The 21,827-nt window shown below is 39.9% G+C and overlaps 3 protein-coding genes across 4 annotated transcripts; 1 reads left to right on the forward strand and 2 right to left on the reverse strand.

Moving 5' to 3' along the window:
* The first annotated feature begins 760 nt into the window (after window positions 1-760).
* Window positions 761-6,435, forward strand: psme1 (proteasome activator subunit 1). Of its 2 annotated transcripts, XM_069666958.1 has the most exons (12): window positions 761-799; window positions 921-972; window positions 1,302-1,334; window positions 1,433-1,495; window positions 1,710-1,811; window positions 3,314-3,371; window positions 3,591-3,688; window positions 4,134-4,202; window positions 4,350-4,417; window positions 5,232-5,286; window positions 5,561-5,647; window positions 6,191-6,435. In XM_069666958.1, the coding sequence occupies exons 2-12, from the start codon at window positions 934-936 to the stop codon at window positions 6,269-6,271; spliced, it is 753 nt and encodes a 250-aa protein (XP_069523059.1). In that variant the 5' UTR covers window positions 761-799; window positions 921-933; the 3' UTR covers window positions 6,272-6,435. The 2 variants fall into 2 exon arrangements, with proteins under 2 accessions (XP_069523059.1, XP_069523058.1); XM_069666957.1 differs by having other exon boundaries at window positions 786-972.
* On the reverse strand, window positions 6,273-8,937 carry LOC138595626 (fat storage-inducing transmembrane protein 1-like). Its single transcript, XM_069666956.1, has 2 exons — window positions 8,549-8,937; window positions 6,273-7,302 (listed from the first exon to the last, which is right to left on the reverse strand). Exons 1-2 carry the CDS (start codon window positions 8,833-8,835, stop codon window positions 6,630-6,632), a joined length of 960 nt encoding a protein of 319 aa, XP_069523057.1. The 5' UTR covers window positions 8,836-8,937; the 3' UTR covers window positions 6,273-6,629.
* A 1,145-nt stretch (window positions 8,938-10,082) lies between these two features.
* On the reverse strand, window positions 10,083-21,366 carry dcaf11 (ddb1 and cul4 associated factor 11). Its single transcript, XM_069666951.1, has 15 exons — window positions 21,182-21,366; window positions 20,635-20,866; window positions 19,677-19,804; window positions 18,671-18,789; window positions 18,314-18,378; window positions 17,987-18,087; window positions 17,437-17,583; window positions 16,884-16,938; window positions 16,547-16,615; window positions 16,311-16,368; window positions 13,611-13,796; window positions 13,241-13,394; window positions 12,823-12,975; window positions 12,544-12,650; window positions 10,083-11,367 (listed from the first exon to the last, which is right to left on the reverse strand). Exons 2-15 carry the CDS (start codon window positions 20,850-20,852, stop codon window positions 11,290-11,292), a joined length of 1,638 nt encoding a protein of 545 aa, XP_069523052.1. The 5' UTR covers window positions 20,853-20,866; window positions 21,182-21,366; the 3' UTR covers window positions 10,083-11,289.
* Window positions 21,367-21,827: the final 461 nt, after the last annotated feature.

Below are 21,827 nucleotides of genomic sequence, written 5' to 3' on the forward strand. Positions count from 1 at the left end.
CTGCCGCACTGCTGGTGGTAATCAACGCTATCATAGATAGAAAACAGAAGTTTCTCTAATCTTTTCATGCAAAGATATGAAAAATGCATTACACTATGTTTTTATTAATTTGACAGATTTTAAAGATTGAATAATGTAAATCTTATATATCATTAAAATGCAATTTGGGTAAGTTCCACTTTTGTTAAAGAACAGTTAAAAGTCACACTTTTAAATATGAAGTGTTAGATATATTCAGATAATCATTTTAGATTTATTAGCGATACAAATCTAATTTAGAAATTATATTTTGAAATACATGATGTGTATATCTTCTATAGCCTAGTTTGTCCAATTAACCAAAATACAATATCACCAAGTGTAATATCCAAATCTCTACTAATACTGTTCTGCTGCCTAGATGAACTTGCCTACAAATTTTGATCTTAAAATAAACATGGGGTTTTTTTGGCACAAAACGCAACAAATGTCATTCAAACACGATTTATTTTTGGTGAAATCCAGCAGCCCTGTTTTGAACTTAAAATAGTTAACTGTTAAATGTGGGTTCATACAACGTCATATTGGATGATAAAAACTCGACATTGTCAGACCATGCCTTTATTATTAGTTCCTCTGAGTAGTATTGTAGCCTACAATATTTCCCGTAAGTGGCCTCTACTTTAGGAAAGTGAATGCCAAAAACCTTTTTAAAACTACGTGTCCCACAATGCAACAGGGCGGTCGCTGAAACTAGGGAAAGTACGGAACTGTCTGAAATACGACTTACTTTCGTTTTCGTTTTTTATGCTGAGTAACTGTGAGTATCTTGCTGTGTTGTGCACGGCATTGAATTACACAGATAACGAGCTGATTATACTCTCTCACCGCTTAGTTAAAGTTCAAAACGCTTTAATAAACTCAACCCAACAACTTTTCAGGTGCAGAGACGACATGGCTTCTGTTGATATTCGCCCCGAGTCGAAGAAACAGGTGAGCGCGGATTATCTAGTATGCTAGCATGCTCAGAAATGCTATACCAACATTTTAAACCAGTGCAAGTGCGGGTCGGTGGGTCAGAAACATTTAACAAGTGGGCAGGTGTTCAGGAAAGTGTTTGTTCTGCGAACTGAACAGACAGCAGGGGTCATACGAGGTTGAAAGGTAGTTTTCATGTGATAAGCTGCAAAACGGCCTGTAAAGTGTGAATAGGACTTTTCTTTTTTCTTTTTTTCTTTTTTTTTTTACAGGATATTCTTTATGAATCGACGGTGTCACAAGGGAACATGATTTAACTAAATCACATTGTCTTTTTGTTGCAGGTGGATGACTTCTGCCAGAAGCTCACCAAGGAGGTAATTTAATTTATATATCTTTCCAAACTGGCACGTGAATTTACGTTTATGACATTGTCATGAGAAGTGTTCAATAATTACAACTTCTTGGATAACAGGCAGAAGAGCTGGTTTCAACATTCTTTCCTCAGAAGATCGAAGAGCTGCAGATTTTGTTGAAGGTATCAATCTTTTAATGTATCAGCCAAACAGGGGGTCCCGAAGGGGTCTTTATCTGTCTTTACCTAAACATGAAGACTCCCTGTTCCTTTCTCGAACAAAAAATCTCTTTTCTTAAGACAAAATTATTCAGATATACAGAAGCATCTGATGTGAGTCCTTGACATCCCAGAAAAGTTTTCAGAAGTAAAATTTCTGACATGTTTTTTCCGCCAGACATCTTTCAGCTGCAATGACATGGCATCTTTGAAGGCTCCACTTGACATCCCGATACCAGATCCCGCTAAAGAGGAGGCTAAACGCAAGAAGAAAGAGGAGGTGGGTCCCACACTCACTAGGGTTAAGGCTTTATTGGTCCAATATGTTAAAGCATTGGAGGGTTGAGACATGTGTTTGAGTAGAGTAACTGACTTCAAGTTTAATTTTTCAGCTCTAACAGATAATAACCATTTAAAGAATTGTAAGGGTTCAAGAGGTTGAATGGAAAGTAAACACTTCTGGCTTCCATCCCTCTATTATCTATACAGCATATATAGGGTACACCCTGGAGAGGTCGCCAGTCAAACACAGGGTGCATAGAGATAGACAACCTTTCATACTCACACCTGCAGGCAATGTTAGATTCACCCATTCAATCAGTCAATCAATCAGACTTTTTATTATTATTATTATTATTTGTATAGCACTTTTCATACAAATAAAATGTAACACAAAGTGCTTCACATAATACAACAATGTGTAAATAAAACATTAAAATTGTAATAGCTAGTGGGAGGAAAGCCCCCCAAAAGAAACCCATGTCCCCCAGCAGGGTCAGGGTCAGGGTTTGGGGTAGGGGTAGGGGTAGGGTAAGGCCCAGAAGGCAAACCCCTTTGTGCATCAGGATAATAATAAAAACAGGAACCGAGGAAGCGCCATCATAATTCTTGTTAAGTTACAATTAACCTAACAAGCATGTCTTTGGACTGTGGGAGGAAGCCAGAGTACCAGAAGAGAACCCACGCATGCACTGGGAGATACATGCAAACTCCACACAGAAAAGCCCCATATGTCTACAGTAGGATTCGTACCAGGAACCTTCTATCTATGAGGCGACAGCGCTCATACAAGACATAATATATGAAAAAGTATAACAGAGGTTTCACAGTAAAGTGAGTATTTTTTCAGGAGTGCTGCATTAAGCCTTTCAAATTGGATCCTCAGCCAAGAGTTTATATTTAGCGTTTTATGAGCTATCAAGACACAACACAGAAACTATCCTTGTTACCATGGCAACCAATCGCCGTGCAATTTCCAACGACTGTTTTACAAATTTGCAGTGAGAGGGCGTTTTATTTTATTGGTGAGCTTTAGGAATATCTATTTCGTTTTGTTTATTTGGCATTGAGTCATATTCAGTTTACTTTTGATTAGACTAATAGTACTAACTACTAATAGTAATGGTACTAGTATTCAAAAGACATGATTATGGGATAGAAGTTTGCAGCAGAAATGTTACCCAGTTTATTTATAACCCTGTATTATATTCCTTATTTATACAAGTGTCTGCTCTATTTCAGCTGTTGCTCTCATATTGCACACATTGATTTGGAGAAGGAGAGAGTGTAACGTTGCCAGTGTCATCAGTTTTAGAATGTTTTGGATCAATGTTTTGCAGCAACGTTTGGGAACAAACTTGAGGTGTTTGGAGTACATTCAGTTTAGCTGTGGGGCTGCTGCAACTAGGTTACATTTCTTATACAAAGACATCCAACATTTGACATTAGATTAATGGGCAGTGAAAACTATTTGACCTGCTGCCTTCTGTTCCCATGATGCAGAAGGAGGCGAAGGAGGGGAAGAAAGACAAAGACAGCGATAAAGAGGAGGAAGATTCAGGTAATTGTAAAATGAAAATTGTGCCACTTTTTTTGTCTGTTTTTTGCCAAGCACACATCTGCCAGCCACAGAAAACAGCTCCGCGACCCACTTTTGGCCACAGAGAGAACCACAGTTCGAAATTACAAAACAAATCCTTTTTTGAAAGCAGCCCAACTGATCCAGAATGTTCTTATATTGTACATTAGAGAAAATGTTTTGGGAATTTTTGTCCGCCAGGGCCTCCTTGTGGTCCGATCTGCTGCAACGAGAAAGTGGAGATTCTCCTGCGTGAGGTGAAGCCTCAGATCCAGACACTGAAGGAGAAGCTCAACACGGTCAGTCTTTTGATAGCAAACTCAGCAAACATCAGAACAAACTATAATAATAATAATAAAGTAAACTTCATGGGAAAGACGGAAACTCGTCTCATAGTTTCGCTTCCATTTCATGGATTTAGATTCTTTTTACAGTGTAAACTTTTCAGTCTGCAACTTCCTGATGATTTCAGTGTTTCAGGTGATAAGCTTCATTTTATACAAGGAAAATTAGTGTAAATGTTATTATTCATTAGCATTATGTATCTTGTACACAGCATGTGTAAAGAAAATGCCTTTACGTAAATACGGTTTTATGTAACAAAGCTTGCACAAATTGATCTCCATCTATAAGCACTGAAAAGACCTGTTTTAAATGTATAATACATGAGATGAATAACAGCGATCACTATTATAAAACTATTTTATTTTACTAGAGATTAATACATTAATATTTTCCTGGCAGGTGTCAATGTGGGTGCAACTCCAGATCCCTAAAATTGAAGATGGGAACAACTTTGGAGTGGCTGTACAGGTTGGTAACTGGTGATAAATAAAAGCAGTAAAATCATTCCCATGTTTTGTGTCTGGAAAATGTGTATAGACATTTTTCTTGTGTGGGATTTATCGCTTGTGTAAAATGTATCCAGTTAGTTTTGATATCTTATGTTTTGTCCAACAGGAGAAAGTGTTTGAGCTGTTGACCACCACGCGCACCAAGGTCGAGGCATTCCAGACTCAACTTTCAAAGTAAGAGCCCACACCAATACAGCTAATTTGTGGTATTTCTTTTTTTTAATAAAAAATACAGATGCAGTGACATTAACAATGATAGAAGTGTCATTCACCCCAAAAAGATGCAGCAAAACACAAGTGTCAGAGAACTGTTAGCCAATCACAGCGTATCCAAAAATACAGTCCTGAAAGGAGGTTGATGTCATGATAACTGAACACACCTTAATAAAGGTTTGTAAAGACAGGAAATAAAAAATCTTACTGTATTTAACATTAAAAAAATAAATAATACAATCTTCCCCTAACAAATTGAAAGTTGAATCTACAAGCAATAAATCACCATGTGCATTATTAAATACAACCAATGTTTAATTTAGTACTTTTTTGCTGTAACAGCATCATTTGGTCTAAAGGCCAGTTCAGATCAATGATTCGCAATGAGACTGGATGCCACTGCCAAAAGAATTCCTTGACATCTGATCGTAAACGTTCTAAAACTGAGCCGTTCAGCTGCCGTCTTCATAGCAATGCTGCTGTAAGACACAGACATACCCCACTATTTCTGCATTAATACTGTAACGTTAGTATTAGGTTAGCTGTAACATTTAATAAACGGCGAAGACGGAGAGTTAGGAAACAGAGGATCCGGAGCTGTCTTTGGCTACTGCAGTGCCAGAGACAGGGCAATTTATGCTGTTTCCTGATTGGCTGAAGTGAAATAGCTACATCATTCTCTTCTAAAACATGCATTTTAAGGTTAATTAGTAATATATCTTGTTGACATGTGTTTAAAACAATGACAAGTAACTTCTCTTTCTTTGATTGTTAGATACTACAATGAGAGAGGCGATGCTGTGGCCAAAGCTGCCAAACAATCCCATGTGGTCAGTATCGCATGTTTTGAATTTTGATCGGAGTGGTACATTGTAATGTTTGCGTTTCTGTGTTTCAAATATCACACTCAGTGAGAGAATACATTAAGACAAAAGATATGGATGTTCTTTGTGTGCCACCTGCGGACTGTATGCCCTGTTTGTGTTACAAATAAAAGCTATTATGACAATGTTCTGCTCTATGCAAATTGGGTACATGCTGGATGTGCCATGTCCTGTATGTTTCTGCATATAAACTCTGTGTTCTGTGTGCTTTCTGTGGCAGGGAGACTACAGACAGCTGGTTCATGAGCTGGACCAGTATCAGTACTGGGAGCTCCGCCTTGTGATCCTGGACATCAGCAACACATATGTAAGAAAACTCAGTCAGTTAACTGTTAGGTTGCTTTCTAAAAAGCTTTTATGTCATATACAGAAAAAAGAATGACTGCATTAAAGACATGTCATCTGAATGTCATGAATCTAATACCATACCATCTGTTGTATTCATGCTGTATTCTAAATAAAACTAAGCACATATCTATAAAATATTCCAGCCGTGTCCCAGCAGCAGGGACAGTGGCTAAATGCAATCCATTCCCTCTTAATAGGAGGGTAATTAAAGTAATTGCTGTGCTTGTGTTAAATTGATTGGGGCTTCATCTCCCATCCATTAATCACTGTTTGTCTCCTTCCTCCGGCTATTGTCCTCCTGTGTTTGAGGCTGTTAATGAACAAGGCGTTTCAGGTGATGATGAAAGGAGCTGTTTGACAATATTACAGCTCTGGATCTGGACATCTCTTTATTTTATTAAAGCTTCTAACTATTCTGTCTCTCTCACGTGCTGTCTGTCTTTCTCATATCTATTTCCTGCTACATTTCCTCTGATGTCTCTCTCTGTGTGTCTCACTCCAGGCTGTGCTGTTTGACATTATTACCAAGAACTATGACAAGATTAAGAAGCCCAGAGGAGACGGCAAGGCTCTCATCTACTGAGACTGACTTCAGCACGGTCACGCTTACTAACAACATACAATCCGTGTTGTGTGACACTCGCATCAAGTAACAATACACCTACTTTGACAAAAATGTCTTCGTTTTCATACGGTGCATTCATTTTGGTTCAGATTACAAAATAAAGCAACATGATTCCGACAAAACTGTCTGCATGTCTTTTGTCTAAATGGTAATATAAAATGTCCTTTTAGGAAAAAATGGACCTGCAATAAAAGTAACCTGCATATTCAAGAGTATTAAAAGTAAAACACTACCTCCTTTGTCGTCATTTTGACTCCTCTAAAGCTTTCAAGGTCGCAATTACATCCCTTAAACATAATCTACTGAAGGTTTCATACTACTGATGATTTTTGTTGATGTCTTTGGAGGTAAAACCTTCATTTCCTGGCAAACCAGGACAGCACCAGCTTGGTTTGAGTCTGTACCATCCCTGATAAAGTCCTTTCCAGCCCATGTAGCCCAGAGCTCCCCCTAGCTGCTGGGAGGGGAACTTGGGGAAGTGTGCAAGCAAACACAGAAGCAGGAACATCCAGACAACAAGTAAAACTACACACAGAAGGAAGATGAACCTTAAAGGCCCCCCATGAGACCTCTTCTGACACTTAGCTTGAGCCAGGTAAGTGCAAAAAACAGACATTTCCTCGACAAGCAGCAGGCAACACAGGCATAGGATGAGGACATCCTGAGATACTTCGTAACCTCTCCAAACCATGTTGGCTCTGAGGCAGGAGGCCTTTGTCTGGTCTTCATGCAGAAGCAGCAGCGGCTGTACTGAGGGGGAAGTGCCTTGGATATCCTGGTCAGATTTCATAGGTTCATAACACGTTCCTGCGGCATCCTCCAGCAGCGTCAGGACACGCTGCGAGCCCCACCAGAGCAAACCGACGACCCCTATCCGAGAGAGGTGGCGGAGGAGGAGAGAGGGGGTGTGACGGGCTGAGGTGGAGAGGAGAAGGATGAAGGAACCTGAGAAGATGCAGGTCCAACCCCAAGTGGACTTTAGAAACTTCCTACAAGAGTGAAAAAAAAAGAAACCAACTGTAACCAACAGAGAATGAAAAAGACCTATAAATTCATGGCTCAGTGATTTTTTTTTAAACCACTCAAATTTGATGCTAGAAGATGAAGTGTGTAGATTGGAAAGGCACTATTGTACAGATTTATAGATTTTAGGTAGGCCTATTTTTCATTCTTCAATAAGGTGTTAGAATGCATAATGAAAAAACTCTTGTTGCTAGGTTTCTATGGCAGCAAATCATCAAGCAAATCATATTTGTGATTATAAATTATGACAAAAAATTCAACATTATAACCACTAACATGGATTATTTATTCCTTTAAACTTTAAGTGCACAGTGGCGACAAGACAGTGTCGGGATTATAGTATAATATTATGCTAAATCTTAGTTACAGTGGAGTATCAAAGTTGTAAAACAATTTTTAATTCAATATGCTTTATTGGCATTAATGTAAGACAACAATATTGCTAAACGTCAATATTTAGCATCAATAACATTAACAGACCAAGTAAGGCTGTATCAGCAAAACTGCTGCGTATGTTGAATTGAGAAAGGGTGTTTTTTTATTGCTGATTAATTCAACTGTCCGTGTATATGACAAAGTGTATGTTAAATTTCATTTAAAAAGTGACTTGACATTACTAGCATAATTATGAAGCTATACAGAAAATATGGTACAGTGATGCTTTAATTGCATCTAATCCTACAATCAGAAAAGTGTACACCATTTTCCAATTAGTTGTTTACATTTAATAGTCATATTTATAGTTTAGAAGCTATTTATAATTCTTTTTTTAAGACAATTTTTGGGCTTTTTTCCTTTTATTGTATTTAGAACAGCTGAAGAGAGAGGAAATGTAGGTACGAGAGAGTGGGGGGTGACATGCACCAAATGGGCCATCTGTGGCTCAGTGGTAGAGTCGGTTGTCTCTCAACTGAGCTATGCCAGCACCCTATAAGCTATTTCTTATATTTATGTAGTATTGTGACATACATGACTACATAAAAATTAGTGTTCAGCCATCAGTTACATTAATGACTACACGTTTTGATAACCAATTATGTGGCCAATTTAAATGTTCCCCAAATGATCTTTGGGCTAAAGAGAGACCAGGTTTTAAAGCATCCAGGTCAAACTGAAAATCATGCTGTCATTTTATTACAGTAATATGATAGTAATAATCAAAAAAATATAAGAAATGCAACTATAACGCTTTAGATTATCCAGAGCTCTCACCTGTACAGGTAGTTGTTGCTGTTAGCAAAGATGCTGTACTTTGACACCCAGAAACTCAACAAAGGACCAAACAGAACTAAGCCAGAAAGCATCAGATGGAAATGTCCTCTGACCAGCTTGCTTCCAAAAAGTCTGGCCAGTAAGTTTGTCAACAACACCAGAGCAGCATTCAGGAGCCTGAGGATGAACTTCCCTGGCAGTGTCAGCTCTGCAGCCATCTTGTGCAACTTCTCCAAGTTGATATCTGGTGTGAAGCCATTTGAGGAGCGTTCAGTCTTTACGTCCATGTTTATCTTCTGTGTTTGTCTTCCTGTTGAAACCTCTAACTAGTTTTAGATTTCCTTTTGACAGTGTTTCTCTCTTCCTTTCTCTTTGTTTTCATGTACTGGAGTCTGCCTCACTTTCTTTTGTCTGTGAAAGGCACACCACTTCTACTCTGGGAGCGTTTCTACTTTATCACTGTCAGGCGAGCAGGAGAGCACATGGTTTATAAAAATACAACCCCTCTGTCCCCTTTCCCCTCTAAAGCCCTCCCCCTCTAAATCAAGGACTAGTGTGAGGCATTGTAATGGCTGCTGCTGTATCTGACCCCATTATTCTCTAATCCATGTTCCAAAGCATTGTGAATTTGATCCCATTAGATGTGAAGTGATGATGCAAAAACAGAAATATAAACCCTACTAACGTATGATGGCCTATAAAAACTACTTCCTCATTAGTTTTACTTGTCTGATGCAACATTATTCATTTACATTTGCATTCAACTTCTTGTAGGTCTCGTCTTTTCCTGCAGAAAGAATTCTTATTGCATGAAATGGATCATTTGGCACCTTTTGGGTTCTCCTTTAGTCTCTCCGCTCTTAGAATCAGCTGTTGGAGCCAAGACTAATTTAAGGTATTAACTGTTGCCAGTCTGCATTTGGCGCCATGAACAGCTGCGTTTGTCTCAGCCCTTTGAGTCTTTTTTGTTTCCAGGCCCACTATTCAGGCCAGAGACTCTTAAACCCCCTTCAACTCCCAGAGCCAAATTAAGTAAATTTAGTCTTTCTGTGGGACTCAAGAAAACAGGCTGGAGCTGTTTTTATAAGCAAGGACATCCAGTCCTACTACTACTCTACACTCCTAAAGCCCTGCTGCCCCAGGGATCCTGCTGAAGTCCATTTGTGAAAAGCTGTTGTTTAAAGATGTTCTGTGTGTCACAGTTGTAGGACAAGCATTCTGGATTACTTTGTTTCCTGGATTCCGCTAAATTCTACTGAACTGTGACCTGCTCTCCCTAACAAATGATAAAAAAAGTGTAAACAGTACGTGTAGATGAAGCCAGATATTCCAACTAATATCAAATTTTAGACCACCAAATACATTGCTGTCCTTACAATGACCTTTACATGACTTTGCTATGGAGCAGCTAATTGCCAGCTGTCTGTTGTGTGCTACCGGCAAATGCACGTCACAGTAGTGTTAAGCCAATGAATGCCTTAGGAGAAAGAAAAAAGGAAAGGAAAAGTTTTAAACTATTTCCCATTTTGTTTCATGTGGTGTTTGTTTAATGTGACAACATTTAATAAAATGTGCAAAAAGACACATATCTCTGCTGAGTAAATTTGCATATTTAAAGCCCTTACTGAAATCAACAGCAGCAACACTCGGTGTCAAAGCTTTCATTCATTGGTGATACATTTAAAGAGGTTTTATTGTTACTGTAAAACAACGGTCTGAGAGTGAAATATGAGCTTTGATATAAACCCCTGAAAATTGCATATACAGATCAGTGTGTAAGTTTCATTCACGCACACATCCCCAGTCCCTTTACCAAACATTTTATCACACATATTCAAATGTTTTAAACAGATCACAAGTTTATAATGACCAACAAAATTACTCTTATTGTCTTTAAGTCAGCTCAGGGCTTGTGTTTACAGAGTTGATCGCACAGATCATCTCTGTGTCTAAATACAGGGGTCGCCTTAAGACTTGGTGGTCTGAATTATATTAAGCATACAATCCTCGTGAGTGAACAGTAAAACATCTGGGTGTCCAGGTCATATTGGCTTGCTGTAATTTTCCTACATAGCAAGGTTCAGGAGTCGTGACTTTAGGCAAGTGGCAAAGAATGTGCTGGGTTATTAGAATATATTTGGTGTTTAAATGTGGATCTTGAATGTGACAGACGTTAAAATAGGACTCAGTCAAAGTCAAAACTGAGTCCAAGTCAGCATACTGACAGCTATCTAAATACTCTCCCTGAACACACATATCATTAAAATACTATACATTTATACAGAATCATCCCCAGATTCTCCCTGCAATATGCAACATTAACTTTATATCATTACCTTTTCAATTCAAAAGCTCTCAGAGTAAGTGCAGTGCTCAGCGTTTGGAGCTTAAGCACATTTGTGTGAAGCGTTTCAGGCCAAATCCAAAAGCTATGGCCTGTTGACTCCGAGCAAGACAGTGAGGCAAAAAGAAACAGAGGTAGGCCGACCCTGCCCCAATCTGCCCCTGACAGTGTAAGGCTATAATGCCTCCTGAATTAACACTTTACAACCACGCTATAATTGTAATCATTAATATCCAGCATTGAGTTTAAAGAAATTAAAGTCTCTCCCAGTTCTTTTGAGCTTATTGTTTTCCTCTGTAAGGGCCCGCCTTGGCCCTACTGTGGTGATGTCACTTCCTCTGACATCTTTTCCTTTGTTTCTCTTCTCTCGCCGTCTCAAAAGGTCTTTCTACGGCTGTCAGTCTCTCTCCCTCTCTCGTTCCTCCTCTAGAGGATGGGTCTGTCTGTGCTCCCACATTCGCACCGCTCCGTCCCACTGTGGAGAAACACAGAAGGATGAGTCTGCTACTAGCTCTCCACAGTAGCTGATTTAAAGTTTACAATTGTCCGTCCTAACCCTAGACTGTAAAAGAGGACGACACGACGGCTCCCTAAAAGTAAAGCCAAAACATTTTGAGCGCCCCCTGCTGACTGGCTGCAGTATAGGTCATAAAGCCCGCCTCCTCCATGTTATCAGATGGGACATGAGTCACACTATAAAATCAAAACATGTGTCAATTAATTTTTTCTGTCATTATAGTTAGTTCTAATCATTCAGATTAAAGTCCAAGTGTTAATTTTTCTGACAAGTTTAGTTTTAATTTGTTATTTGATGCTTTAAAAAGGATGATTGACAGCTCTGTTGACAAATACGGCTCCTCAGTTTCCTACAACGAGAGCAGATAGAGATGCGTCAGCCATCCTTATATACAGTCATTGGTCCTAACTTGTGCCCAGTGGCTGACAATAGTTATTTTATCTGGATTATTCAAGCTGAAATCCTTCACTTATTTAAGTAAAAAGGGTTACATTTAAAGCCCCTTTTTTAAAATGAGGTTAAACTTCCAGACTTTGCAGCACACATCAATGTTTGCAATCATCAACAAAATGAATTAAGTTGCGGATTAATTTTTCATATTCTGAGCTGTGTATCTGAGCTGAGCTGTCCTTTTTGTCTTCATACAGATGTACATCTTTCTGGACTGGGGTGGAAAGGTAAAACATTTTGCATTAGCCATAAAGTGTGAGCTTACTGAACTAGACAAGACGACAATGTCAAAAGAGCATCTCAGTAAACTTTGACAGTTTTTTTACAGTTTCAACAACTGATTTCTAGCAGCTATGGTAGGCAACAACTTCAAGAAACTTCAGATTTTTCCAGCTCAGTAATTTCTCTGGTTTTGTTAACAGCTGAAAGAAACTGCTAAACTGTACAAATGAATGCAATATATACAAAAATTACACTTAAGTGTCTGTTAATAAAGATCTATTTGATTATCTGTTATAGCACAACAACTTAAAACCTTTTACAGTATTTGATTTTTTTTTTTTATTCAATATATTCTTTCTCAAGCTTGTTTTCCTGTTTTAAGTGCACGTAAATTTCTGCCTGAGTGTACACAACTGGCCATTAAAGCGGATTATGATTATTCATGATTCATTCATCACTCACAGAGCTGCTGACAATGTTGTCCTCGTAAGGGTGCCAACTGACGTCCCTCACACACGCATCATGGCCCGACAGTCTGGAGACCACGGCGCCCGTCAGAACATCATAAACTGGACAGACAGAATCCAACACATTTAGCAAGTTGTAGGCATGTTTCCAATATCATGTCCCTGTCATTACGTTCATACACGCCAGAACTGTGTGGATTTTCTAAATAACAAATACAAAATAACATGACTACACATCACAGACACACACACACAGGATCATGGTGAGACTCACTGATGATTTTGCCCGTAGAGCAGCCGGAGTAGATGAACCTCTGCCCGGTGCTGAACTCTGGAGAGAAACGGCAGCGGATGAGGGTGTGCAGGACTCCGTGGCCGCGGTAGGTCATCACCGAGGTGTCACCAGTCAGCTTGTGTCTCTTCAGGGCTGGAAGGGATAACAGGCTCAGATTATGTATGTAGATATACACACACAGAAACACACACAGAAACACAAACACAAACACACTGTCCTTTGCACCCTCTCCCTTCTTTTATAATGTAATTTCATCTTCATCTCCTCCTTTTTCCACCCTCCTTGTGACCTCTCCTTCTCTTGTCCTCCAGCTTCCCTTCTCCCTCCCTCCCTACTGTCTCCTTTATGACCAGTAGCTCCCTCCGTCCTCCTCTGAGTTTCCTCCCCTCCTCCTCACCTCTCTGAGGAACCTGCTGCCAGCGGTAATCCCAGTTTTGTTGGGTGACAGCCAGGCGGGAAGCTGCCAACCCCTCTTTGGGCGAGAACTTCCTGACGTCCCAGAGCTTGATGGACTGGTCCTTTGAGTTGCTGATAAGATAGCGTGCGTCACCCTGGCACAGACGAACAGGTAAGAAGGAAGGTAAGGTAAGGAATATTTAAAAGGGCAGAAAACTATCTTAAATGTTATACCCATATACTGGGCTAATATTGGCCTTTAATTAATCTTCTTCCAACCAATCATCAGTCAACAACCCAGGAGGAATTGGGGAACTTTCTAGTGACAGATTGATAAAACACCAGCAGCATTACTCTCCTCGCCCCCCCACCTTGCTGTGGATGAAGGTGATGCCGTCTCGATGGCCGGCCAGCTGTCCGACAGGCTGCGGTCTGTCCTCCCGCAGCGTCCGTCTGTCCCACACCTTGCACACCGCGTCGTCACTGCCAGAGAAGAGCAGCTGGGACGAGCTGTCGGCGAACGCCACCGCATTCACGTCGTCCTCGTGGGCATCAATCTGACGAGAAGAGACACAAAAGAAAGAGTCAGTGTGCCTGTGTGCCTGTGTGGGGGGCGTGCAAGCCAGCGAGGGTGTGTAAGATTGTGTGATTTGCTTTGTGAGAGACCGTGTGTGGTATACAAGCTTGTGTTAAAGTGTCTATGTATGCGTGCTTGTGCTTGACTGATAAAGTCGTGACAGAAACAAAACATTGCTGAAGAGCGTCGATCTTTTCTTTTTTTATGGCAAACTGATTTTACTGCAAGATTGAAGTACATTGAAGCTAAGAACGTTACATGCTCAGATAATAAGAAAAATAAGCTTTTAAAGTGTGGATGCAGAAAATACACGTTAACTGAGCTACTGTTTAAACCTCTGTCAGAGGATTTGTGGTGTTTTGCATAATTTCCAGCTGACTAAAAACACAAATGCTGCCGTAACTGCCTAAAGGTGTAATAAGTAGGATTTTCCTAGAAAAATAAATTGTGGATTTTTACAAATATAATATAAGATAAATCATCACTTATGGGCCTCTATACATGTGTGTTGGTGGGAGTGTGTGCAGACCCTTGTGAGACCCTTCCCTCTGCATCTATTCTGTTGTTTTGCTTTGCACGGGACGTTTTCAGGAGGGAGCGCTGTTGTGGTTCCCTGAGCCAATCACAACCTATAGGTGAGTGTGGAAGTGGTTCAAATTAGCAACTGGGCCCCATTCAGACTGGCAAACATGGCGAAAAGGCGATGCAGAGTTGGCCTTCTTTCTGTTGGACATGTAGGTGCCTCAAACCGGGTAGGACAAGCTAACTGGGGTGGGGGTGTTCTCGCAAGAGAGAGTGAGAGTGAGCTTGTGGTGACAAAGAGCCCAGGAGGAGGGGCACCGTTTGAATGTGTAGGAAAAATCCTACTTATTATACCTTTAAAGATAACAGCTAGATATGCAAAGACACAGAGGTCTGAATGATGGAGGGAACACCATGGGGAATCTTAAAAAAATAAAAAAGTATATTTTTTAAAGCTAAAATATTTCCTGCTGGACACTATTTTCTTAAACATATTGGAAGCATCATTTGTTGGCAGTCTAGTGCCTTGACTCTCAACTGGTTGGTCTGGACCCACAACTAGGTGGGTTGCGGATGTGTTCTTTAAAAAAAAAAAGTTTCTCTTTGAAAAAAAAATATTAAAGAGAACATGGGTATCCTATGACGTGCGTGCAGTAGAAGTGTAATTTATTTACAAACCATGTATCCACTGATTGGGTAATCTCAGCTCCAGTTACACTTACATTCTTCAAACTTAATGAACCCCAATGAAGTTGCATTTATGTTGCACTTTTTCATAAAAAAAATTTCATTTCATAATATTTATACCGTTCATGGTCTGTACAATTCCAACATTATAATCCAGCACAGCTGTATTTACATATTCCATGAGCGAAAAGGAGCAGGGAGAAGAAAAAATCTTTTAAACTGAAAAATATTTGCTTCAGAAACTTCAAATCAATGTGTAAAGAATTCCACAATTTGATACCAATCACTGAAGTACACATTTGCAAGTATTGCAACTAATGATGTGTGAAGCTCCACTGAGTCTCTAAGTTTCAGCAGTCCTGCATTAATAAACAGTCTGTTGGTTCGACACCTTTGCTTTTACTTCTGCTGAAAAAAGACCGTTAATTGTAAGAATTGTAGAAAGAATGTGTTCCTATGCTCTGCCACCTGCTTGTCATATGGACTAACTATTATACTGTGTTTTTTGATTTTGACATACTGTGATGTTTCGTTGCGTCTCAGGTCCAAACTGCAAAGATTTTATTTAAATAAAGTTGATGGGTTGAAAAATTTGGATCGCTAGTCGTCATTAAGGATGTGGTGGTGGGTCCTGAGGCTAGACCACTTGAGAACCAATGCTTTAGTGATCAATTACATCTGCAGATGTAGGCTTGACTCAAAATAAACTAATAAACTGTAATGCTCATGCATATGGTAATAAAACAACATGTCATCCAGTCTGCTGGAGTGGCTCATTGGTGTTTTTCAGTAGTGCTCTATGACAGAAGAATGAGAAATATCAAACTCTGGCCACAGACATTACATGGTAGTAAATTCATTTAGTAGTTTTGGTCCTCTGATGGAATTTGTTAACAATTAGTAAAACATAATCATCAGGCACATCTTGGACAAAAAAATGGGCCAAAGCAACAAGGTCAGAGAAGAAGCAGAGAAACACAGATGCAGGGGAAATGGGAGGGACAGAATGAGAAAGTGCGTAAGACAGTGATGAAGCAGATGGTAGGGCGAGCTACTGACTTCTACGCAGAGGGGGGTTTGTGAGAGAAGAGGGGAGTGCAGTTTAACCCTCCGTCCCCCGCCGCAGGTAGGAGCTGGACTCTGCTCTGCTCCATTACAAATAGCTGGGATGGTGTAAAACTTGATGTGAGCCAGCGCACTTGATTGCAGGACGAGGCACATTTAGACAGAGGTGGATGTGACTCAAAAAAGGTAAATACAGGTAAACCCACTCCGAAACACTAACCTTTAACGTTCGTTTGTTTTGCTCGAGATCAAAAACGTAAAGGCAGCCATCATTTGCTCTGAAAGAAGAGAGGAGAGAAACTGAGTGAATTCTGAGTCAAGGTTTCAACTTGCACTTTGAACAAACGACCATAGGAAAAGAAATGCTGCTGGAATTTACACTTCTGAAAGAGACTTAAGTCCTGGTTTCAACTCTGTCAGTCACTGCGGTGAAACATAAAAACAAATTGTACTCACCCTCCCAGGATCTCATTGCCATCTGTGGACGCAGCCAGTGAGAACACACAGAACCTCCTCTCATCTGGGCTACAAAGCACAAAAACACACACGCAAGCTGGTTGACACTACAGCATTAGCACCAATTTTGAATCACAACTACACTCTCTCCAATTAAAACACACACACACACACACACACACACACACACACAGTGAGAGGATGGATGTTGAGGTGACGAGTTCTGACAGCATCATTCATCCAGGTGGTAATGAAGGGAGAGAAAGGGCCGGCTGGTCGGGAATGATAGATTACCTGCTCCGTAATGTTATAAGTTACTATGAGGGGAAACACTAACTTGAGGTCCAGGGCGGTGTGGTTTTCACTGTCTCCATCTATACTGCACAAATGAACTGTGGGGAAAAACACATAGAGACAGAGAATGTATTAGTATGTAACAGCACCTGCTGGCAGAGGCCATGTAGTTAACAATGGAGGGATTTGACTTGCAGTGTTTTCTGAAGCTTTATTCAAAAAGATCATCTGCAAGGTTACAATATAAATGCAAGTAATTAACTTCTCCCGATATAAGATGCAGTTGTACAACAATAACCTTTGCATCTATGAAATGTGATGCATTGCATTGTGGGATTGTTTGGAGAAAACCATGAATATAATTTTTAATAAAATGACTAACACTTTCTTGGTGAACTGTATAGTGATGAAATGTTACTGACAACTTTTACTAGAGAACAAATTAAAGCTACTTCACTTTGCTTGACTTTTCAATTCCACTCCACTACTTTCTCCAAACTTTTTAGCCTACCCAAGCCATTACTCGTGTCAACAAAACTGAGATTTACTGGTAGCATTATAAAGTTTATATATACTGAATAGTCCCCTAGCCTTACTGTAGTCAGACCAGCTGGAGTAGAGCACATGCTGTGCGTCTGGAGTGAAGCAGACGTCCAGAACACTCCAGCCCACGTCACGAGCCTTCACCGTTCGCCGTAAGTGAAAGCGCCCCCTGCTGGTGTCGTACAAGCGGATGTTCTGGTCTGTAGCGGGTAACAGAATTTTCTCAGGTGTAGTTGTAATCAAATAACCAGGAAGGTTTGGAGACTTGTCGTCCCTCACATGTGTTATTGTCTTAGAAAACAGAAACTACATTAAAATAAACTTGTGATAAATCAGTTGAAATATAAATGAATATGAAACGGTGCTGCTAAAGAGGGGTACACACTACAAGATAATCGGACCAACCCCACCCCTCTTCCGACAATCGTAGGCAAAGGTTGTTCGTGAATGGAATCATACATGAGTGTAACTGACCATATTCTGTACATGCCAGATGAATGGCCTTGATGATTATGTGTTCTAAGCTATAAGCAAACACTTAGAATCACTATCAGATCTGATTTTGCTCCTCTGGGTTCTCATGATGGATCTTGGATTATTTACCTTGGCAGGCAGAGAGAAACATGTTGCCATCCTCACTGTACACTCCACAGAAGGCTTTCTGCTGGTATGTATCCTTGTGGGAAACATAGTTTGGCAGAAAACTGCGAAGGAAAAAGGGGCAATATCATTCGACAGACAACAGCAGGAGCCCTCTTATAAACAACATATCTGGTATATTGATTTTCACAAAAGAAATTACACCAATCAAGCACATAAAATAAAAACAATCTCTTATCGAAATAATTAACTGTTATTCTTGCTCTGTGCCACCTTCTAGTCATTTGTCGATAAATATTTCAAAATATGCAAAATTGACATGACACTTACTGTGTGCGGACACGACTGCACTCTCCATGGGAAAAGCTGGAGCCTCTACATCTGCCTTGCTCCCTCTAAAAAGCAAAAGAGTTTATCAGACAAGAAAACATCACACTGTTTAACATCTGTTGGCATCTTTACTGGCGGACAAATAAGTGACTAAAATCCTTTGAAACAATAGGACAAGGGGGTTGCGACCTCTAAGTCTAAGTTAAAGAAGAACTCGTATATCATTTAACACATTTCTCAGAAACTTTGGATGATACTGACAAAAAAAATCATCATCTTGCAACAACCTTAATGCTACAAATTTGCAGATCACCCCTAAGCAACTTTTATAGACATTTTGTATCTCTGCAGTCTGACCTCGGTTAGCATGTGGGTGAAACTCCGTCTGCCTTTCAGGGAAGAGGAGGCTGTGGCCAGCAGGATCTGGGTTCGAATCTCACTTCTGTCCACTTCATTTGTGTCGGGTTGGGTGTCCACTAGATTAGTCAGACATGGAGAAAAAACAATAAAGTTTCGGTTTATATTACAGTCTGGCATCATACTCTCAGAAGTTGTTACATGAAGTTTCAAACCCCTGGTGGAGATTTCTTAACATTCCACTGACCATTTAATTGCTATCTATTTTTTGAGGATACTAAGGAAGGCGCTGGGAATGTAGGAATTCACCGCTACTATTGAAACTGAGTTGATAAATAGGTTTTTATAGCTCTAAAGACGCTTTGTTTTGTTTGACATGTGTACTTTAAGACAGAATGAGTAGGATTTGTTGTTGTGTTTTTTTTAAAACCACTGAAATTTGCCTCCCCCTTCTAGGCTTAACATTCAAGAGAGAGAGGGAGAGCAGCAGGGATTGAGCGAGCTAGAGAGTGAATGGCATCGGCCAGAACAAAGACGCTATTTAGAGAAATAAATCTTTTTCTGATTGTTGCAGCAGTTTTGTTCTAAAGCTCAAATAACCACACGGCCTCACACTGTTTATGGTCCATTAGTTATCACTGATAGCCTTATTTGTTTTCTGAAATCCTTCTCATTCCATCTTCTATCAAACAAAATTCTAAATACTTACTTACTCAAGATAATGGCACTACTCTACATCTGTATATCTGCAATTGAAATCTTACATATTACTGAAATGCAATCACCCTACTTCTGCTGCTGGGCATTGGGTGGATTCCAATGACATGGAATACAGACAGCCAAAAAAACTGTCCCAAAACACTGTTACTTAATACAGCAAGTACATGTTTTGGTTCTAATGTTACAGCAGACAGATGGTGGATAAGGGAACCATGACAACATGCAAGACACAAATTAGTTTTCTATCTTAATGCCTGAACAGTGAACAGTGTCAGTAGGAGGTTACCTGGTGGATTGTAGCGGTCGCCCAGTCGACCCTCCCAGGCTCCGTCACTGTCTTCATCAGAGTCGGAGTATGACTGGACCAGCTGCAGCCCGGTGGCTCCGCTGCCATGGACCAGTCTGACCTGGCCCCTGCACACACAAGCACCACATCAGGTCAACAACCAATCATTCCCAATGGTGATATGGAATTACACCTGGTGTACATATTTTGTGTTATATTGCTTTATCATAGCTTATTCTTATAGTCTATTTTTTATCTTGTTCTACTTAAGTTCACTGACAGTAGGAGTATTGTTGTTAAATAGCTTCTTACTTATTTTTATTCTACTTCTGTGTTTATTGATCAATCAAATTCCTTGTATGTGTAAACCTACTTGACAATAAACTGGATTCTGATTCTGATATGCAACCCAACAGAAATTTGTATTTACTGTGGCCCAGTGGTTAGACACCAGCCAGCACATAAGCTATTTTGCTGTGAGTACAATACAATCTTAGAGTGTTTTTCACTGTAACAGATGGGGAATTAGTGGCTATTTTTAGATGTGATTCTAGAAGTGATTGTTGAAGAGGAATATATTAACAACATTTCCAAGCCACTATAAGTTAATTAAAAACAAACTGGAACAGTGATGGGAAACTCCCAAACTGTATTTAGCTTTAGCAGCACTGGAGTGTAATGTGATGTCCCAATTCTGTTAATTTAATCATCTCTACCCAGTGCCATTTGACAGGAGTACAACAAACTAGACTAGATCTATGTCACCTTCGTAGCTAATGTAGAGGTGTTCTTTTCTTTATTTATGGTCTCACATTTGAATGATCTATTCTAAAATTAACATTCACTGTGTCTTTATCTGCATGGATAAAACAATATACCACAAAACATCCCAGTAGTGAAAGGCTCAATTTGGTTGTCATATTAATATCATTGTCAGAGTTTAACAATCCCACTTCACCTCCTTAGTAGGTAAGCCAGCACTTCAGCTAAGTCTACGTCCTCCTCAGATGCTGTCTGTCTGTCTCCTTGCTGCCTCTCAGCCGGCCTGCGGACTCGGCTGCTGCTGCTGCTGCTGCTGCTGCTCTGATTTGATTCTGCTGCTTCAGACTGCTCAGCTGGGTTGCCACTGGAAGAACCCCTTCCACCAGACATCCCAGAACTGGACTGAGAGCCCATAGACTGAAGGGAGCCTGGCAGTTATCAGAGTTATTAGATATAGGACAGCCAGGTTAACACAATGTGTATATGAAGTTGTGTAAAACACAGAGATGAAATAGGAAAACAGAAGTTAGGTAACGATGTCTGCAAAAACACAGACCTGCATTAATGTAACTAAATTCAACTTATTTGCTCAAGCAACTGTACTTCTACTTTTTCAAATTAACAAACCAAGTGTTCTGCAGAGTAACCGGAATATTGTTACTGTGCGATAGCTCATGAATTAGATTCATAGGCTTACTTTGTTGAGCTAGCTAAAAATGCTAACGACTTAACACTAATATTACCGTTTGTCTGTCAAACGGTCTTCTTGACAGCTCGTCGATCCAGCTCTTTGTCGTTTCTGTGCGGTCTTTACAATCTGTCGGATGTGTAACTCCCGCCGGGCCTAACGTATAACGTTTCTAAAACAAAACAATAAAGGTTTGACAGCACAGTGTTACAACAGTCGGCTAACAGGGCCAGCCGTGAATCGCCATGTTGTTTACAAAAGTGTGAAAAAACCCTGCGCGTGCCCCTGTCCTTTTGTCGTCACGTCCACACCGTTGTCTCATGCCAGCTTAACAGACAAAATAATGTACGACTAATGTTGTAGACAAAACTAACAATAAAAATAAATGTGCAGTAAAAAAAACAAGGCAGAAAATAGGAAAACATAGAAAGTATAGATGTACAGTTAGAACATATTGAAATGTAAAGCAAAATGTATAACAAAATGTATAATGTAAGCTTTTAATATTTGCCTCTGAGCGTCCCACATTTTGCATTTTAGTATAATTTAAAATTATGTTTAGTCTACTTGGTTTACTTAAGAGTATTGACATCATGGATGGAACCTACAATTCACAAACCCCAAAAAATCTATTAATGACTTATGATGTCGTGTAGCTCGTGTGCACTTGCAGAGGGTATTTAGCTATGACAGGTTAAATA

Source organism: Semicossyphus pulcher, unplaced genomic scaffold (assembly GCF_022749685.1).
Source record: "Semicossyphus pulcher isolate SPU_LCO1_2020_fin unplaced genomic scaffold, fSemPul1.0.p SCAF_18, whole genome shotgun sequence".
Classification (NCBI taxonomy): Eukaryota; Metazoa; Chordata; class Actinopteri; order Labriformes; family Labridae; genus Semicossyphus; species Semicossyphus pulcher.